The 18,190-nt window shown below is 42.9% G+C and overlaps 1 protein-coding gene across 10 annotated transcripts in view; it reads left to right on the top strand.

Moving 5' to 3' along the window:
* The window catches only part of TBC1D1 (TBC1 domain family member 1), a 191,815-nt gene that overhangs the window by 49,569 nt on the left and 124,056 nt on the right, over positions 1–18,190 (top strand). Inside the window, exon 1 of one of the 10 annotated variants that reach the window (XM_050947346.1) lies at positions 2,568–2,866. The exons of the other annotated variants lie outside the window; for them this stretch is intronic. Coding sequence (XP_050803303.1) covers positions 2,837–2,866 — 30 coding nt within the window. The 5' untranslated portion in view covers positions 2,568–2,836. Of the gene's footprint in view, positions 1–2,567; positions 2,867–18,190 lie in introns of those variants that run through there. 10 annotated transcript variants of the gene reach the window in all.

The following is an 18,190-nucleotide window of genomic DNA, read 5'->3' as shown; positions in this document are numbered from 1 at the left end:
AAGCTAGGCTTTAAAAACAGAAAAATACAGAGGATTCTATTTTTAGAATGTCTGACATCTTAGAAGATTAATACAGTTACTATTCCTATTAAATTGCTGAAACTGTTTTTTGGAGGATGGGGGAAATATTGAAATTGTTTCCATTTATGCTAAAATATTTCAGATATTATTAAATATTTCTCTATGTACGCACACTCTACATCAATATAGTATCTGCGTATCTCACAATATTAATTAATGCATGCTTCCCCTTACCCTTGCAAGGCTGGGAAGTATAAAGTGTAAGCAATTTGCCCAAAATCAAATCTGTGGTAGAACTTGGACTTCAGTGCCTAATTTTCTGAATCCGAATCCAAAGGATCCTCAGTACCCTTTACAAAGCCATGTAAACATTACTATTACAGTTCACAGATTTGGAAGCTGATGTAGAGAGTGACGTTAAGTGGCTGGCTCAGGATCACACACTGAGTCAGTTCCAGTCAGATCTCCTGACCTACAACATCATCTAATGGAAACTGGGAGGATATGAGTATTGTTTGTTTAAAACTGTAACTGTAGCAGGAACCCAGCCAGGAAGGGACAGCTGGGAAAGCTTCTGTATAGATAGAAGATCTACAGTGAAACAGAGGGAGAAAGAGTAGCTTTAGAAACATGTTTATGGTCAGTGTTGGAAGAATATGACTTCAACACTCTCACATAACGGATGACCGGTCCTGCTATTATGAGCACTAAATAAGGGACAACATCCTCCTTTCCTCATACCCGCAATTGCTTTATTTAAAAAAAAGTGATTAAGGCCCAGATTTCTAAAGATATTTAGGTGTTGCGGCACTCAGCAATTTTTGAAAATGAAATTTAGGCGCCTATATCAGTTAGGTCTGGCAACGCTGAGCACCACAGCATCAAAATACCTTTAGAAATCTGGGCCTAACTTACAAATATACTTAGATTTAAAAGTACATCTAGTGTTCATGAAAGATGCCAGATTTGAAGCCCTGAAAAGAGATTCCTTTCATTCATCTACAGAACACCTGCATTATGATCAGCGGCAGTGAAAACTTCTCCTTGTTGCCTTGCCAAAATGCCTCTGGAGAGACCACCTTCAGAGAGTAAGCATAGTGCACACTGCATGCATAATTTTATTCTCAGGCTCTATGCTATGAGAGCCAATTAGTTCAAGTTGAGCTAGTGGCACTGAATGAAGAATAGACTGAGACCTTCAACCCATTCCATGTTATTATCAGAAGCTTAAAATTCCAAATTATTTTGAAAAACATACCCCTGTTTAGGCCCTAATTATGGCCTCTAAGCGCTGCAGTAATGTACTGTGTTCCATAGCCCAGATTTGGACAGGTTTCTCACATGAGACATTTTCAAAGAATATCCTAGAAGAACTTTAAGTTAGACTTTCTGCCAGAGTTGCTTGCTTGGAAATTGATTGAAATGAGGCTACTGTACAAAATGGTGCAGGACCTATGTCTTGCTTGTGGCTCTCTCATTCCATTGGTGCTCCACAGAACAATACTATCCTTTCTTTTCCGAGCAAGGCTTGAAGATACAGGATGGAGAGTTGTGACACACTGACACAGGGTAAACAAACACATGTATTTGCATGTTACAGACCTTTACACTTTGTTTCGAAGGTTGAATGCAGCCATTCCTTGATGAATTCAAATTCAGCATAGCCTTTTGATGTTAAATAAGAGACTTAATGCCCTAATCTACTCCCAGCTGAGTAGTGACTTGAGAGGAGAACTTGCTTCTTAATGTCAGTTGATGTAAGTATGTATATATTGTTGTAAACGTGTGTATATGATTACAGAGACAAGGTGAGTGAGGTAATATCTTTTTCACCAACAGAAGTTGGTCCAATATGAGACAAGCATTCAAGCTGTAAAGAGCTCTTCAGGTATGTTTACAGAGACTCCTAGCATTTTTAACAGAAGGAGCAGTGGTATGGTAGTTGAAGCACATCTGGTTTGAATGGCAAATAACATGTCTTGAGCTGCCTGAAATTCACTTTACATTGATTCAAAGGTTATTTTTTGTTCTACTCTCTGTTAATGTCTGTTAGTTTTTTAAACTAGAGATACTAGTATTTGGGGTTTAATGTCAATAGCTTACTTAGAAATAACTTAAAATTATTTAGGAAACGTGCATTTTTGCCAGTTTAAAGAAGAAGCTTGTTTTTGCTTTCAATTTGTATTTAAAACGTTTATTTGACATTGGCATTTTTCTAGAAAGCTATGTTAACTGGTTTTTTTTTTAAACACCGGCTATGAATACTGTCTTTATGCTGAGCTGAGCTACTTAAAAGTTCAGCACTGGTTGGCAGTATAGTTTGTATTTTTTTTCCTTTAAATCATTGATATGTTATTACAGTGCTGTTAAGCGCAAGCTACCACATTTCACAACTTCCTGAATAATCCACACAGCAGCACTCTGTTAGTACTTTTCTGTCTCTCTTTTTGTCCGAGTAGGTGGAGTCTCTTCTCAGAGCTGCCTGTGGCATATTCCCCTCCTCCCCTTACCCACCCAGCCCTTTCCTTTCTTTCACTGAATCTCTGAGATAGACTGTGTGGAATCGCAAAGTCTCAAAGACCAATGACCTCATAGTTACTGTAGAGTCTGGGAAGTGAACATGCTTCTTTGCAGCATGAGACAGACTGCCTAAAAAACTGTTTCTAAAGAAGGCTTTTTCTCCTTTTCACAATAAGTTAGGCTACTGCTCAATGCAAATGTAAGAGGTTTGTTTATCAGACAAAGACGGGCAAGAAGTGGAAAAAAGAGGCAGTGAAAGTGGCTAAAGTTACAACAGCGTGTCTGATCTTGTAAGATGTCACCATTGTTCAGCTGGGTGGCTAAGGTAGGAGGAGTTTTCACTCACTTTCTTATGTATTCTTTTTTTAAAAAGTGTAAGAACTACCAGATTTTTTTTTACACTGTTAAATCACAGAAATGAGGCATGGGGTGAAGAGCCATATTGCACTTTTCAACTGTGTCAAGTAAAATTAGAAGCACTTTTTGTAATATATAGGTATATAAAATTGTGTTGAGATAAACTGAAGTTATGGTTGTTGTTGGATGTTGCATCGTACAGCTGATTTTGTGAAATCAGGTGAAGTATAATTAAAACTGTACTGTAAGTCTGATCTTATAGTGTATTTGAGTGTAGTAGTTCTTGTTTGCTTTGGAAAAGATGTATTGGCATTTTGCACTGTTCTTGTTCAGAATTTTAGCCAGAGGTTCACAGTGAATATGAAACCAATTTTGGATGTAGGCAAATAATATGCAAGTCACCTCACTTCCCCGTGCCTCAGTTTTCCCAAATGCAAAATTGATACGACGCCTTCTTCATGGAAGTGTTATGAGGATACGTTCATGAATGTCTGTGTAATACCTGACTGCCTTTGTTAATTTTGTTGAGCTTTTCAGATAAAAGGTTTTGTTTTCTATTCTATCTTGTAAAATATCTTGGAAAAAAGAGACTCTTTAAATTTAAACGCTAGTTATTTTGCAGGCTGTGTTGCCTCTTTATTTGCCAGCCTGGCCTTTATTCTCTGCTTAAGTGGTTATCGCACTAGTGGCATGTTGAAAATTACAGTCCCCTCTACTGTCACTGGTCTGGTCCTGTCTCACCCACACAGCAATATGTCCCCCCGCTCACATATTCTCTGTCTGTTCCATGAACACTCATTTGTTGTGGTTGCCCTGGAAATGACATTCTCTGACTTCCATGCAAGCTGTCACAAACATACACAGTCTTATGGATGATTGTTGCCAAAAAAATGATGATTCTGTTGTGTAAATATTTAAACAATGATCAGACCGGGCTAACTGGGATAACTTGTCAGCTGGGCAAAGCAGTGGGTCAAAAAGAAGCTAAGGTTGAACTTTACAAGGCAGTACTTGTGGTACATAGGCTTGGCTAGTTCTCAGTAGTAGGTGGCCCTGCTGACAATACTCCTAACTGTTTATAAGAATATCTTGTGGCTTTAAAATTTTTTCTAATATTTTTAAGCTGTTTTGTGTTTAATTTTATTCTACTTTTTATGGAAGTTAATCAATATTACTAATTTGGATAGAAAGTGAAACAAAACTGGTGTGTAGCAATTTCTAATTAGGCTGTTAACACAGAAAACTGTCCTGGCTGCAAAACCAGATCAGTAAAAGCCAATTAAGAGGTGTCTACCTACTGGTAAATACTTATTTACATTTTAAAAACAAACATAAGGTCCTGCCAATCTTTGTAAGCCCTCCCAGCTATCTGCTCCTCACCACATTCTGGTCCATTCCAGAATAGGGAGTGGTACAAAGTGACAAAACTGCCCGGATAACAGAGCCTTCTCTAACTCCGCCTCTTAAAAACTAACAAAATGCCTCCCAATAGAGCAGGTGCTTAGTAGCATCTGTTAAGGCCTCAGTCCTGTAAACACCTATGCATGACAGTAACTTTTATTCACAGGAACAATCCCTTTGAAGTAACGTGTTCACAGAATTAAGCCTCTGATTGGGCATTGACACCGCCTCAGGGTACATCTTCCTTGCAGATTTAACCCAACACCCTCTTATTCGGGTGTTGCCCTTAACCTGGCTACCACCCCTAGGCAGCGCATGACTCTTGCATTTGAGGAGGCTATGCGCAAATGCAGAAGCTCCCTAGAAGTGGGCGGGCTGCTGGCGCCCAGACTGTGACCCCACCCCCACTCTGCTTCCTCCCCCGGAGGCACTGCCCACGCTCCACCCTCCACTCTGCCCCGAGGCCCCATTCTCGCTTGGCCTCTTCTCCTGATGCCCCCCCACCTGCTGCGTGCTCCTCTCTGCCCCCTTCCCTGAGACTCAACTCACCACTTGCTCCTTTCCATCTCCTCCCCTGAACTCTCTGCTGCTTGCTCCTTTCTACCCCCTCCTGTCTTAAGGGTGAGTGATGGGGGAAGGGGATAGAGAGAGGCAAGTGACAGGTGGGGAGAACCTAGGGGGAAGAGGTGGAGTTGAGGGCGGGTAGAGGCGGAGCGAGGGCGGGGGCTTGGAGGGGGGAGGCGCAGCAGGGGCAGGGCCATGGGGGGAAGAAACAGAGTGTGAGAGTGGGAGTGGGGCCTTGGGATGGAGTGCAGGCAGGACCATGGTCTGGGTGCTGGTGGCCACCCCATTTCTCAGGAGCTTCCGGAAGTGGTGCTCCAAAGGTAGCAGGCCAGCATACCTCCAGAGGGAAGTGCGCCACTTCCAGCATTTCTTGCCCCATTTGGAGAGGCTTAGCCTCTCCAAGCCTCTTATACTCGCTGCTCATGCTCCCATCAGTACACAATCCTCTTGCCCAAGTTTTGTGGTGCTTTGAACCTGAGCTAGCTGGCCTGCCCTGGGGTATAGGCTAAAGTCTGAGTTAGGCTTTCACATGGGCTGGTAATCCACCCACTTCGTAATGAGTAGCAGGCTAAAGCACTTCATTGCTGATAGTCCTCCAGTGCCTTTCCACAATTCTGTCTGCGTGCCCAGAACAACAGACAAGTTCTCCCACAATTCATTGGGAAAGAATCATAGATCAGCTCAGCTTACTGCAGCACAAAGAACCATGGGATATGTCCCCAGTAGCCCATGTGAAACAGACAGGAGTGCAGCGCCAGTTAGGACACAGTAACTTGGGTTTGGCTTTGCAGTGCCGGCACTGTTGCTTGTATCTGGGCTAGGCTAATCCAGGAGCTCAGACCTGGGTGCCAATCACCCAGGCTACCTGTGCAGTGAAGTCATATCCTTTGTGTGTGTGCTGTGCACCCTTAAACTGGTCAGTAGCCTTAGGTAACTAAATAAAATGATACATATCTATCCTAATATAACACTGTCCTTGGGAGCCAAAAAATCTTACCGCGTTATAGGTGAAACCATGTTATATCAAACTTGCTTTCATCTGCCAGAGCGTGCAGGCCCCCCTCCTCCCTGGAGTGCTGCTTTACTGCGTTATATCGGGTCATGTTATATCAGGGTAGAGATGTACCTAAAAATGCTGAATTTTTAAGAGTGATCTCTGACTATGAAATGTTTCTTCGTATTCTGATACAATCTAGTGCTACCATTAGAATTGCCTTTGCTAAAGTTCTGCCATGATTTCTATTATAAAACTGTGTTTGGATGCTTCTTATAATATGTGTCCCTGAGACAAGATATAATGGTCAAGTTCTTGGCCTAGGCATGAAACTACAAATTGATCTGCCTTAGAGGCAAAGGGTTTATGTTCAGGAAATCCAGAGGGCAAAGGTGCTATTGTTGTTTGTTTTTAAATATGGGTTTTAAAATAATTTCTTCTTCCTTTTTACAATGTCTTTTGAAATACAAATCACTACAGTGTCTATTGCCCATTTTCTTAATGTTTTGTTAAACTAGCACTTAATTGCCTACAAACAGGTATTGCAGTCAACTATGTTTGGCTCCACCTCTCCTTCTCTTGAACCTCAATGAGTGACTTGCATTGCAAATATTTTTACTAGGGCTGTCGATTAACCACAGTTAACTCACATGATTAACTCAGAAAAATTAATCGTGATTAATCGCACTGTTAAACAATAGAATACCAATTGAAATTTCTTAAATATTTTGGGATGCTTGTCTACATTTTCAAATATATCGATTTCAGTTACAACACAGAATACAAAGTGTACAGTGCTCACTTTATATTATTTTTATTACAAATATTTGCACTGTAAAATGATAAACAAAAGAAATAGTATTTTTCAGTTTACCTCATGCAAGTACTATAGTGCAATCTCTTTATCAAAAAAGCGCAACTTACAAATGTTGTTTTTTGTTACATAAGTGCACTCAAAAACAAAACAATGTAAAACTTTAAAGCCTACAAGTCCACTCAGTCCTACTTCTTTTTCAGCCAATTGCTAAGTGAAACAAGTTTGTTTACATTTACAGAAGATAATGCTTCACACTTCTTAATTACAATGTTACCTGAAAGTGAGAACAGGTGTTCGCATGGCAGTGTTGTAGCTGACGTTGCAAGATATTTACGTGCCAGGTGCGCTAAAGATTCATATGCCTCTTAATGCTTCAGCTGTCATTGCAGAGGACATGCTTCCATGCTGATGATGCTCATTAAAAAAATAATGTGTTAACTAAATTTGTGACTGAACTCCTTCGGAGAGAATTGTATCTCTTCTGTTCTGTTTTACCTGCATTCTGCCATGTATTTCAGGTTATATCAGTCTCAGATGATGACCCAGCACATGTTGTTTGTTTTAAGAACATTTTCAATGCAAATTTGAAGAGATACCAATGTGAAATTTCTAAAGATAGCTACAGCACTCAACTCAAGGTTTAAGAATCTGAAGTGCCTTTCAAAATCTCGGAGGGATGAGGTGTGGAGCCTGCTTTCAGAAGTCTTAAAAGAGCAACACTACGATGCAGAAACTACAGAACCCAAACCACCAAAAAAGAAAATCAACCTTCTGCTGGTGGCATCTGACTCAGATGATGAAGATGAACGTGCGTCGGTCCACACTGCTTTGGATCGTTATCGAGCAGAACCCGTCATCAGCATGGAATGATGGTTGAAGCATGAAGGGAAATATGAATCTTTAGCTTATCTGGCATGTAAATATCTTGCGACGTGGTCTACAGCAGTGCCATGCAAATGCCTGTTCTCACTTTCTGGTGACACTGTAAACAACAAGAAGGCAGCATTATCTTCTGCAAATGTAAACAAACTTCTTTGTTTGAGCAATCGGCTGAACAAGAAATAGGAGTGATTGGACTTGTAGGCCCTAAAGTTTTACATTGTTTTATTTTTGAATGCAGGCTTTTTTTGTACATAAGTCTACATTTGTAAGTTGCACTTTCATGATAAAGAGATTATACTACATTACTTGTATTAGGTGAATTGAAAAATACTATTTCTTTTGTTTTTTACAGTGCAAATATTTCTAATAAAAAATAAATATAAAGTGATCACTGTACACTTTGTATTCTGTGTTGTAATTGAAATCAATATATTTGAAAATGTATCCAAAATATTTAAATAAACGGTATTCTATTATTGTTTAACAGCCCGATTAATTTTTGTAATTGTGCGATTAATTGTGATTAATTTTTTAATCATATGACAGCCTTAATTTTTACCCTTATGGATGAGGAATTTGGTCTTTGTTAAGAAGGCTCCCATTCAGGATCATCCTTTTAGATTATAAACTATGTGGGGCAGGAACGCATCATGTTGTTTGTCTGTAAAGTACAATGCATGCTCAGGCTGCTGTATTAATTCCAACATAACTTTCACTAAATCTGAGGAATGTTTAATGTGGGTGACAGAGTAATGTAAAAAGAACAGGAAGTATGATATTCTGCAGGGCCGGCTTTACGCTGATTCCCCTGATTCCCCGGAATCAGGTCCCACGCCTGCGCCTAAGGGCCCCACATGTTAGGCGTCTTTTTAAATTGTTTTTTTTTTTACTCACCCGGCGGCGGGGTAGGAGGGGGTCTGCTCCGGGGCTTTGGCGGCATTTCGGCAGTGAGGGGGGGGCCTACTCTGGGGCTTGAGCAGCAGTTTGGCAGCAGGGGGTCCTTCGGTGCCGTGGAAGACCTGGAGTGGACCCCTCTGCTGTCTAAGTGCCGCCGAAGCCCTGGACCACCACCAGGTATTCAAATCGGGCCCCGTCCTTCATAAAGCCGGCCCTGATATTCTGAATAAGTGTTTTGTAAGAGCAGAATTTAGTGAAGGAGAGTGGTTAGTTAGGGGAGAAAATACCCCAACCCTGCTTATATGCTTGAGCTTGTTGAAGTCTGTGGGACTACTTGTGTAAGAATTGAAGGATTGGGCACCTATTGCTCTTCAAAACAGAATAGCAGCAATATGTGATAGAGCAAAATAACAATGGATTGGTCAGGTCAAGAAAAACATAGGACCTGGGTTGAAATCCTGGCCTTCTTGAAATCAATGGGAGTCAATCAGTGGACCAGATTTCACACCCCTGTACAAACCGTTGGTGTCTCAGAATTTACCAAGACATTTTTCAACTATTTATCTGATAATCTAGTCTCATTTGTTTCTTTGGGCAAAAAAAAGTCATCATCGTTTGCTTGCAGATATTTAAAATGGAAATGTTCAGTTTAATGGGGCTGTTCCTTGGGGTTCTTCAGGTCTGTATATTTCTTTCATGCTGTGAACATTGGTTCAGGCCCTCTTTGTTCAGATGTGAAGGAATATAGAACATGCAAGGCAAGGTAGAATTGGGCTCATTGTATTCTTGTAGCTGGCCCATATTCAAGGCCCTTCATTTTGATATTTTCCAATTTGCTCTGAAAAATTGCCGAGTTTTGAAGAAGCTGATGTGTGGGTTTTACCATTTTTTTCCACCCAAATTTCACCCCAAACCAGCAGTTTTTCACAGAGGAAATAGATGCAGCCATGCTGAAGGGATGGGGTCAGGAGGGGAGCAGAAGGCTGCACCTTGTGAGTACTGACTCCCTTGCTGAAGAGAACCTCATCTGCTTCCGCGGCACCCCTACCCTCCCCGACCCTTTCTTTGCCTACTGCTCTTCAATTTTAGTGTTTACAATTTTCACACTCTTTAAAATTTTAGAATGAACACTGATAAAGTCCTGAGATTAAAACAAACAAACAAACAAACAAAAAAAACCTACTGAAAATGAAGGGCCTTACCCTTACTGAACAGCCATAATATATCAAAGTATGCATAAAACAGCTGATTGGTTTAGTTACAATAGTGCCCACAGGCCCACGTTAGGATTGTAACTCCACTGTGTTGTACTGTGCCAAGCACATACATAGTAATGGTCCTTACAGCTGAACTTGTGTTCTGCAATAAGTTTGTGATGTTGTTATTTTCCCACAGCTTCAGAGAAGTCATATTAAAAAAACAAGCATAATATGCTATTTACGCTTGTCCAGGATACAACTGTCCAGCTGTACAGTTGTCCAGGTTATGAACACTTCAGTCACTGCATATCCAGTTGTGTTTCTAATTTAACAATAATTTAACTTCCGGTGTCTTTTTAAGATTATAAATTCTTCAGTGTAAAAACTATCTGTATTTGTGAAATACTATATAGATTTATAGTGCTAAAGTGAAGTTCCTGGCTGTGTAAGTTTCAGCTTGCAGAGGCTTTCTACTGAATCACTGAAGCCTTTTGGAGTGAAGATCTTATAAGCATCTGCTTTCAGATCCTTGTTGACCTCCAAATCTAATAACGAACTGATTTCCGGCCAGACTGAATGACTAGCTGAGTCTAGTCTAGTCTAAACTAGTCCACTACATGCATCCGATGAAGTGGGTATTCACCCACGAAAGCTCATGCTCCAATACGTCTGTTAGTCTATAAGGTGCCACAGGACTCTTTGCTGCTTTTACAGATCCAGACTAACATGGCTACCCCTCTGATAGCTGAGCTTGCTACTTTATAACTCTTACCAGGGTCTAGCCCAGAGGTGGGCAAACTATGGCCTGTGGGCCACATCTGGCCCGTGGGACCATCCTGCCTGGCTGCTGAGCTCCCGGCTGGGGAGGCTATCCCTCAGTCGCTCCCCTGCTGTCCCCCTCCCCTGTAGCCATGCTGCTGCACGGGGAGCACTCTGGCCCACCGATCCTGCCCAGCTGCGCAGTTTGTGCTCGCCTACCTCACAGGCTTTCCAATAAGCCTGTCCTGCTGCTCTGAGCGGTGGGGTTGGATAAAGAGTAGGATGTCCTGGGGGGGCAGTCAGGGGACAGGGAGCAGGGGGCGGTTGCATAGGGGGTGTGGTCCCAGGGGGGCGGTTAGTGGTGGGGAGTCCCAGGGAGTGGTCAGGGGACAGGGATCAGGGGGCAGTTCAGTGGGGTGGAGGTTCTGGGGGGGCAGTCAGGGGATGAGAAACGGGGGGTTGGATAGGTGTGGGAGTCCCAGGGGGCCTGTTGGGAGTGGGGGTGTGGATAGGGGTCAGGGCAGTCAGGGGACAGGGAGCGGGGGAGAGGGGTTGGATAGGGGGCGATCCCGGGAGGGGGCGGGCAGGGGACGAGGAGTGGGGAGGTTGGATGGGTTGAGGGCTCTGAGGGGCGCAGTCAGGGGGCGGGAAGTGTGAGGGAGTGGATAGGAGGCAGGGGCCAGGCTGTTTGGGGAGGCACAGCCTTCCCTACCCGGCCCTCCATACCATTTCGCAACCCCGATGTGGCCCTCGGGCCAAAAAGTTTGCCCACTCTTGGTCTAGCATCTACAAATCGAAATACAACATTTAGATCCCAGCTCAGTCCTCCTTCCGTTGCTCACCCAAGTAGTCCTATTGAAGTCAGTAGTACTACCTGTAAGAACAAGGCAAGCACAGTTTTGGGGGCCAGATCAATGGCAAAACAACTGTTAGTTTAGGTTCAATGGGAGCAGACTAGAGTCATTGGCCCCTTAGTAACACGAGACAATACTACAGAGTGGTTTAAACTTTACATTTGACTATACAGTTCATCTTTATTTAGTTCTCTCGCTATTAACTTTATAGTCTGAAATATTAGTTAGGTTTTAAGCCACCTTGCTAAGAGGCGCAGGCCTGGTCTACACTGAAAACCTAGATTGACCTAGCTACATTGCTCAGGGCTGTGAAAAATTTCACACCTTAGGTCAATCTAACCCCACTGTAGACTCAGCTAGATCAACAGAAGAGTTCTTCCATTTAACTGGTAACCACCTTTTGAGGGGATGGATTTACTACAGAAACAGAAAAACCCCTTTGGTTGCTGTAGTGCTGGTATTGTAGACATACTGCAAATGTGATGAAATGGCTATTTTAGGAATGCATATTAGAGATGAATGTGATTGAGAATACTTAGCCTGCAATTCAGCACTGAATTCCCCAAGTACCAGTGACTTTTAGGAAAACTCAGCCAATGCTGAAATAGCACTTGAGCAAAAGAAGTAAACAAATATTAGTCACTCCCTAGCCTCTGCAGGCAGCCTCCTTTAGCTTCAGCTTCTTGGACCATCCGCAACAACAGTACGAATTACGGGAAGGAATGTTGGCCATATCAACATTTTGGAGATCATCACCTTTCACCTTCCTCTGCCCCAGCCTCACAAAAAGGCCATGCAGCCTTTGCCAGGTCCAGCATCCATCAGTGTCATTTCATGAATCAGTTCACAGGGTTGCAGGAATGTTGTAGCTCATATTTTCCCTCTTGAGAATCTAAAAGTCTCTGAGAAGCCTCTACCCTAAAAAGATGTTGAGAATACACTGATCCCTGTGTCAGCTAGTAAACCCTTGCATTCTCAAAAATCAAACACTTATAAAAAGACATCTCAGAGGTTGATGGACTTGGGGCAGTATGTGTGGCACAGGCATTGGTGAGAGGATGTAGGAGGTAAATCTTCAGCAGAGATCCCATTAACCAAACTACAGCCTGAAGCAAACTTATTTTACCAAGCCAGATGCCCTTAAAACTAGCAAGTTAGAGCTGGAATACTGATGGACCTATAAATGACAGAGGTACATTATCAATACAAAAAAAGCTGAGTTCCTTTGCTTTCTTGGCATACAGAGATATGCAAAATCTATGCAAAACATGCCCTAAACAGATCTTATCAATTAACTCAGATACACAGGATAGTAATTCAAGGGAGAGAAACTGTGAAGACTTATGCTTTGTCTACACTGTACTTTCATTGTTAAAACTTGTCGCTCAGGGGTGTGAAAAACACCCCCAGCCCACCGCACCCCAAATGACAGACAAAAGTTTTAATGATGCAAAGTGCCCGTGTGGACAGTGCTTCTTCGGCTGGAACCACTGTCCTGTCAATGAAGCTGCTGCTCTTCATTGGGGGTGGTTGTATTTTGTTGCTGGGAGACCTTTCTTGCAGCAAGAAAGGATTTGCAGGAAGATCTTTCAAAAGCTGTGAAGTTGCTTCCCTAAGAATAGGGAAGAGGTTAATAGGTATCTGTCATAAACCTAGTCCCAGATTTGGACCTTAGCGTCCAAAATATGGGGGTTAGCATGAAAACCTCCAAGCTTAGTTACCAGCTTGGACCTGGTAAAGCTGCCACCACCCAAAAAATTAGAGTGTTTTGGGGCACTCTGGTCCCCCAAAAAACCTTCCCTGGGGACCCCAAGACCCAAATTCCTTGAGTCTCACAACGAAGGGGAATAAACCATTTCCCTTCCCTTCTCCCTTCCAGGTATTCCCTCCCTGGGTTCCTGGAGAGATAAACAGAAGCAAACTCCGTGAATCTAAACAGAGGGATTCCACCCTCCCCGTTTCCAGCCTTGGAAAACAGAAGTACCGAGAGCTAATCTCTCTTCCCCCCTCACCCAGAGGGAATGCAAAGTCAGGCTAGTAAATCTAACACACACAGATTTCCCCCTGACTTCTTCCTCCCACCAATTCCCTGGTGAGCACAGACTCAATTCCCTGGAGTTCCCCACTAAAGAAAAACTCCAACAGGTCTTAAAAGAAAGCTTTATATAAAAAGAAAGAAAAATACATAAAAATGGTCTCTCTATATTAAGGTGACAAATACAGGGTCAATTGCTTAAAAGAAATATGAATAAACAGCCTTATTCAAAAAGAATACAATTCAAAACACTCCAGCAACTACACACATGTAAAATACAAAAAAAAATATAAATCACTATCTGATCTTTTGTACTTACAACTGGGAAACAGAAGATTAGAAAGCAGGAAATAGAGAAATCCTTCCCATAACCGAGAGGGAGATAGGCACAAGACAAAGAACTCAGACACAAACTTCCCTCCACCCAGACCTGAAAAAGTCTGGTTTCCTGATTGGTCCTCTGGTCAGGTGCTTCAGGTTACCTCTTTCCAGGTGTAAGAGACATTAACCCTTAGCTATCTGTTTATGACAGTATCTTTATCTGGTAAGGTTTTTGTAACAGGTATTCTGCCTCAGTTTCCACCATGTCCTTTTCTGTGTCATGCTACTGGAAGGCTGAGCCAATATTCTTGGGTCAGTTGGCTAGGTGCTCAGATACTATGAGCATGAGCATAGCCTAAAATCCTATATAGACTAGAATAGAACCCATTCAATGGAGTTAGAACAAGATCATACACATACCTAGTAAGCACTGATTAGAGTAAATGGAGTTCCTTCGAAGGTAACTTGCAAAGGAGTTTCTTTAAATTGGTTTCTGCCATCTCTATTGTTGGTTTGAGGTTTCTTTAAGGCCTGAAGAGTTTATTTTTAAATTTGTGGGGGGAGGATAGACATTATTTATTTTATAACTATTGGGAATGTGAAATCTGGTCTTGTGGAGGAAATCTTGGGGATTTTGTAAACTGTGACCAGAATAGAAGAGAGAGAGATTTTGAATCTTCAATAGAGACATCCTCCAAGTGTATGATAGATATTAGAGCTACATAAATTATACCAAAACCAAACCAGTCTGAATAAAATCCTTTACCCAGAGTCTGTGGTGACTGGAAAACCTGGGTAAGTCTAGGTATACTCTACATTCCCCTATAGCCTTTAATTCGATGTGCTAACTCATGTAAAAACAACAAACTGTCCTGTCTTCACTGGGATTTTACCTTGTTATAGTTAACTTGAGTTAAGAACATACCTTTTTCCTGATGAAGACAAGGTTTTCTCACTTCCCTGGTCCGACTGCCAGGTCCCAAGAATTGCCAGATTTGGCAGGTTTCAGGCAAACAGGATTTTAGACTGCAGATGTGCTCCAAAATTCCAGGGGATAGGTAAAGAAAGTGCACACATACATTCAGTAAATATACCACAGAATAGGCAGCACCGAGCTAAGTGAACAACCCTTTTCTATCAGATTGATTTTGACTTCAAGGAGCTTTGTCACCAAGAAGTGTTACATTTTGTTAGATTTTAGGAGCTGCCTCTGCACATTTGTTGGCTCATTGGTCTGCTGTTATAGCACCGATCAGGTGAGCTCAGTGAAGCTGTTGTCATGAAAATGTGGATGGTTCCAACTTCTCTTTAAATGTTGCATACTTTTCTCTTTTTGTTTCTTTGGGTCTTTCTACAGCCCAAACCTCCTAAAATGCAACCAGATATACATAGAAGAAAAAAATGTCTTGCATTTTTTAAAGTATTATGTGTACAGGCTCTATTTTAAAAGACATATTGGTAGTTATCAGAGTTTTGACTTGAAAAAAAGACAGGAATTTCACATTTCAGTTAACATCTTGGTGGGAATATATCCTAGCAGCGTTTCTCAAATGCGGCCACTATGGCTTCATTGTGCCGCCTCAGCCTGCCTGGGTGGTGGTTGGGGGAGGGGGGCAAAGCATCATCCCCTCCCCCCGCCCTTCCTGTTGCTCCTGGCTGCACCACCCTGCACCACCTGTGGAGACAGGTGGGGCGCAACGCTAAAGGAGCAAGATGAGTTCTTGACCTATGCGGGGAGTGCATTGCGGGTCAGGCTTCAGTCCTGGGGTGCTTGGGTGGTGGGCTAAGGTGGCAGGACTTAGGGAGCCTGGCTGTGCGGATCAGGTCACCAGCCATAGGGCTTTGGGTGCCAACACCCAGCTCCAGCTGTGATGTTTTGAGTGCTGACCCCTAGCTCTGGCCATGTGGTGCTGGCCTGCAGCCAGGCCCATGGGGCTTCAGGCTCCAATCCCTGGCTGCGCAGCAGCAGGCTCTGATCCCTGGCTCTGACCAAATGGTGACAATCTCTGGCTGCATGATCTGATCCCCAGCCCTGGCCGCTGACCCCAGGCGCTAGCTCTGGCCACCGACCCCTAGCTTCCAGCCCTGGATGCCAAACTCTAGCCCTGGCTGTGCGGCAGCAGGTACCAACCCTGGGCTCTGGTAGGTGCTGGTTCTAGGTGTCAATCCCCAGCAGTGGTTGCTGAACCCTGGCCCTGGCTGCTGACCCCTTGCTCTGGCTTTGTGGCAGTGGCCACTGGTACCAGGTGCTAGCCCCCCAGCTGCCGCCGTGAGTGTCTACCCAAGCTCTGCCGCGTGCTCGTCCCAGGCGCCAATCCCCAGCCCTGAACACACAGCAGCAGGTGCCAGCACAGGCTCTGGCATGTGCTGGCCCTGGGCGCTGAGCCACAGCTCTGGGCACATGGCAGCAGGCTCTGACCTCAGCTCCAGCTGTGCAGCTCCTTTCCCCGGGCTCTGGCCGTGAGCACTGATCCCCAGTTGCATGGCTGCCGACCCCCAGCTCTGATCATGGGGCTCACCACTATCACTCCTGGTCCCCACTCCCTCCCCTGCCCCTGCATCCAACCCCCTCCCCCGTTGCCGCTGGATCCTAACTCCCTTAGGTTCCTTTGAAAATTCCAGCCTTAATATTTTACAGAACAAGAAAAATAGCATAAAGGAAAACTTATGATGTTTTAAGAGACTTGAAATGCTCAAAAGGGGGATGTCTCTTAATCTCTGTTCCCTTTTTAAGATTGAGAATTTCTTTTGCACATCAGAGGAGTTGGAGTATTATGTAGATCAAAGGAGGTATCTATTAAGTGGCAAATATAAACAAATTATGGGAGTTTCAGAGACTTTATAGTCAAGTGAAAATGTATTATTTGAAGAGTGTGGAGAAATGTGTTTCTTTTATTTATCAGTATTCAACAATGTATTCCTCTATCATTCAGTTTATTTGGAGAGAGATGTTTGGAGGCCCCACTTTCCCCACCTATCCATCAGCTTACCGAACACACACTTAATTGCTCTTTCTATGCCAGTCAGCCCTTTATCCAATGTGGGGACACCTTTAACTCAAAATCCAGTCTCCCTACCAATTATTTTGGTACCAATCACACTTTCCTGGGTTTTTGGTTTTTTTGTTTTTGTTTTTTTGGTATAGTGGGGAGGGTTATTTTTGTTTTGAAGTTTCTTTTCTCTATGGATATCATGTGTGAAAGACTCAGGGCTGGTCCACACTACGGGGGGGAAATCGATCTTAGATATGCAACTTCAGCTACGTGAATAACGTAGCTGAAGTCGAATATCTAAGATCGGATTACTCACCCGTCCACACCGTGCGGGATCGATGTTTGCGGCTCTCCCTGTCAATTCCGCAACTCCGTTGGGGTTGATGGAGTTCCAGAATCGATATAAGCGCGCTCGGGGATCGATATATCGCGTCTAGATTAGACGCGATATATCGATCCCCGAGCAATCGATTTTAACCCGCCGATACGGCGGGTAGTCTGGACGTGGCCTCACACAGAAGGAGAAATAGTTGCTGTCAAATACAAGAAGTTAAAAGAAAAAAAGAAATCTGTATTCTAATTTCTCAAGTAGTCCTAGGTGGTATATGTCACAATAGGAAGTTTTTTAAAAATGGTGACAATTGTTGATATTGTCCCTTTAAAACCCCAGTTGATGAGCTGGGTGCCTCTTTACTTCTGCACCGCAAAAAGGTGTGTGGTAGTGCAACATGCACACATCTTTCCACTCTCTTTTTGCTCTGCAGGATGTTTGCCAAATTATTCCTTTCGTTGATCTGTGAAAAAGAATAGAGCAAACCAAGTCCTTGATGTATGTTTAAGCTGATCGCTCAGCTTGTCATATGGGATTTTTAAGACAGTTGCACACTTTAATTGGAAGGAGGGGTGGTGTGGTTTTCCCGCCATCAATGATGTGTGGTGGTGGTGGGATGGACTACCCTCTCAGTGAGTGATCTTCAGTAAGGTGCCTCTCCTGAAATAATTTGAGGACCCTGCTTGAGAAGTCTCATAATGTGGACTGGCTATGTCACTGTCATGTTCCATCTCCTTGAGAACTACAGAAATAGCTTACACTAAATGGAAAAACATCATTAGGGAAGTAATGTATTTTTAACTGTCTTTGTTAATGAAATTTAGTAGCTGACAACAAAGAGGGGAGCCGGGACTATGGCTAGCCTCCTCTTTGTGACCATTGTGGTTAAGTTTTTCTCAGACAGTTGAATAGTTCTCATTCAAGTCACACAATGAAAGGTTTAGGTTAAACAGCCCTGCTGAATCACAAGAAAGTCAGTAAGTTTTCTTGGACTCATTTCAAAATGCAAAATATCATTCTTTCTCTGTGGTGTTGGTTAAAATTTCCCTACAAATTCCTGGCATAACAAAACGTTTTGCTTGGAGATAAGTACTTGTTTCACTAAATGCATTATTTTCTTTCTTCTTGCCTTAATGCACTGTGGATTTAATACATAGTACACATCAATAATTTAATACAACTCTTCATAAATGCCTAGATATCATAAGTGATGAGCACTTCAGAAGGTGCATGTAGGTGTATTGT

This window comes from Gopherus flavomarginatus, chromosome 3, assembly GCF_025201925.1.
Source record: "Gopherus flavomarginatus isolate rGopFla2 chromosome 3, rGopFla2.mat.asm, whole genome shotgun sequence".
NCBI lineage: Eukaryota > Metazoa > Chordata > Testudines > Testudinidae > Gopherus > Gopherus flavomarginatus.
Note: the sequence above shows the minus strand (reverse complement) of the source record. Positions and strands in the feature narration are given on the sequence as shown.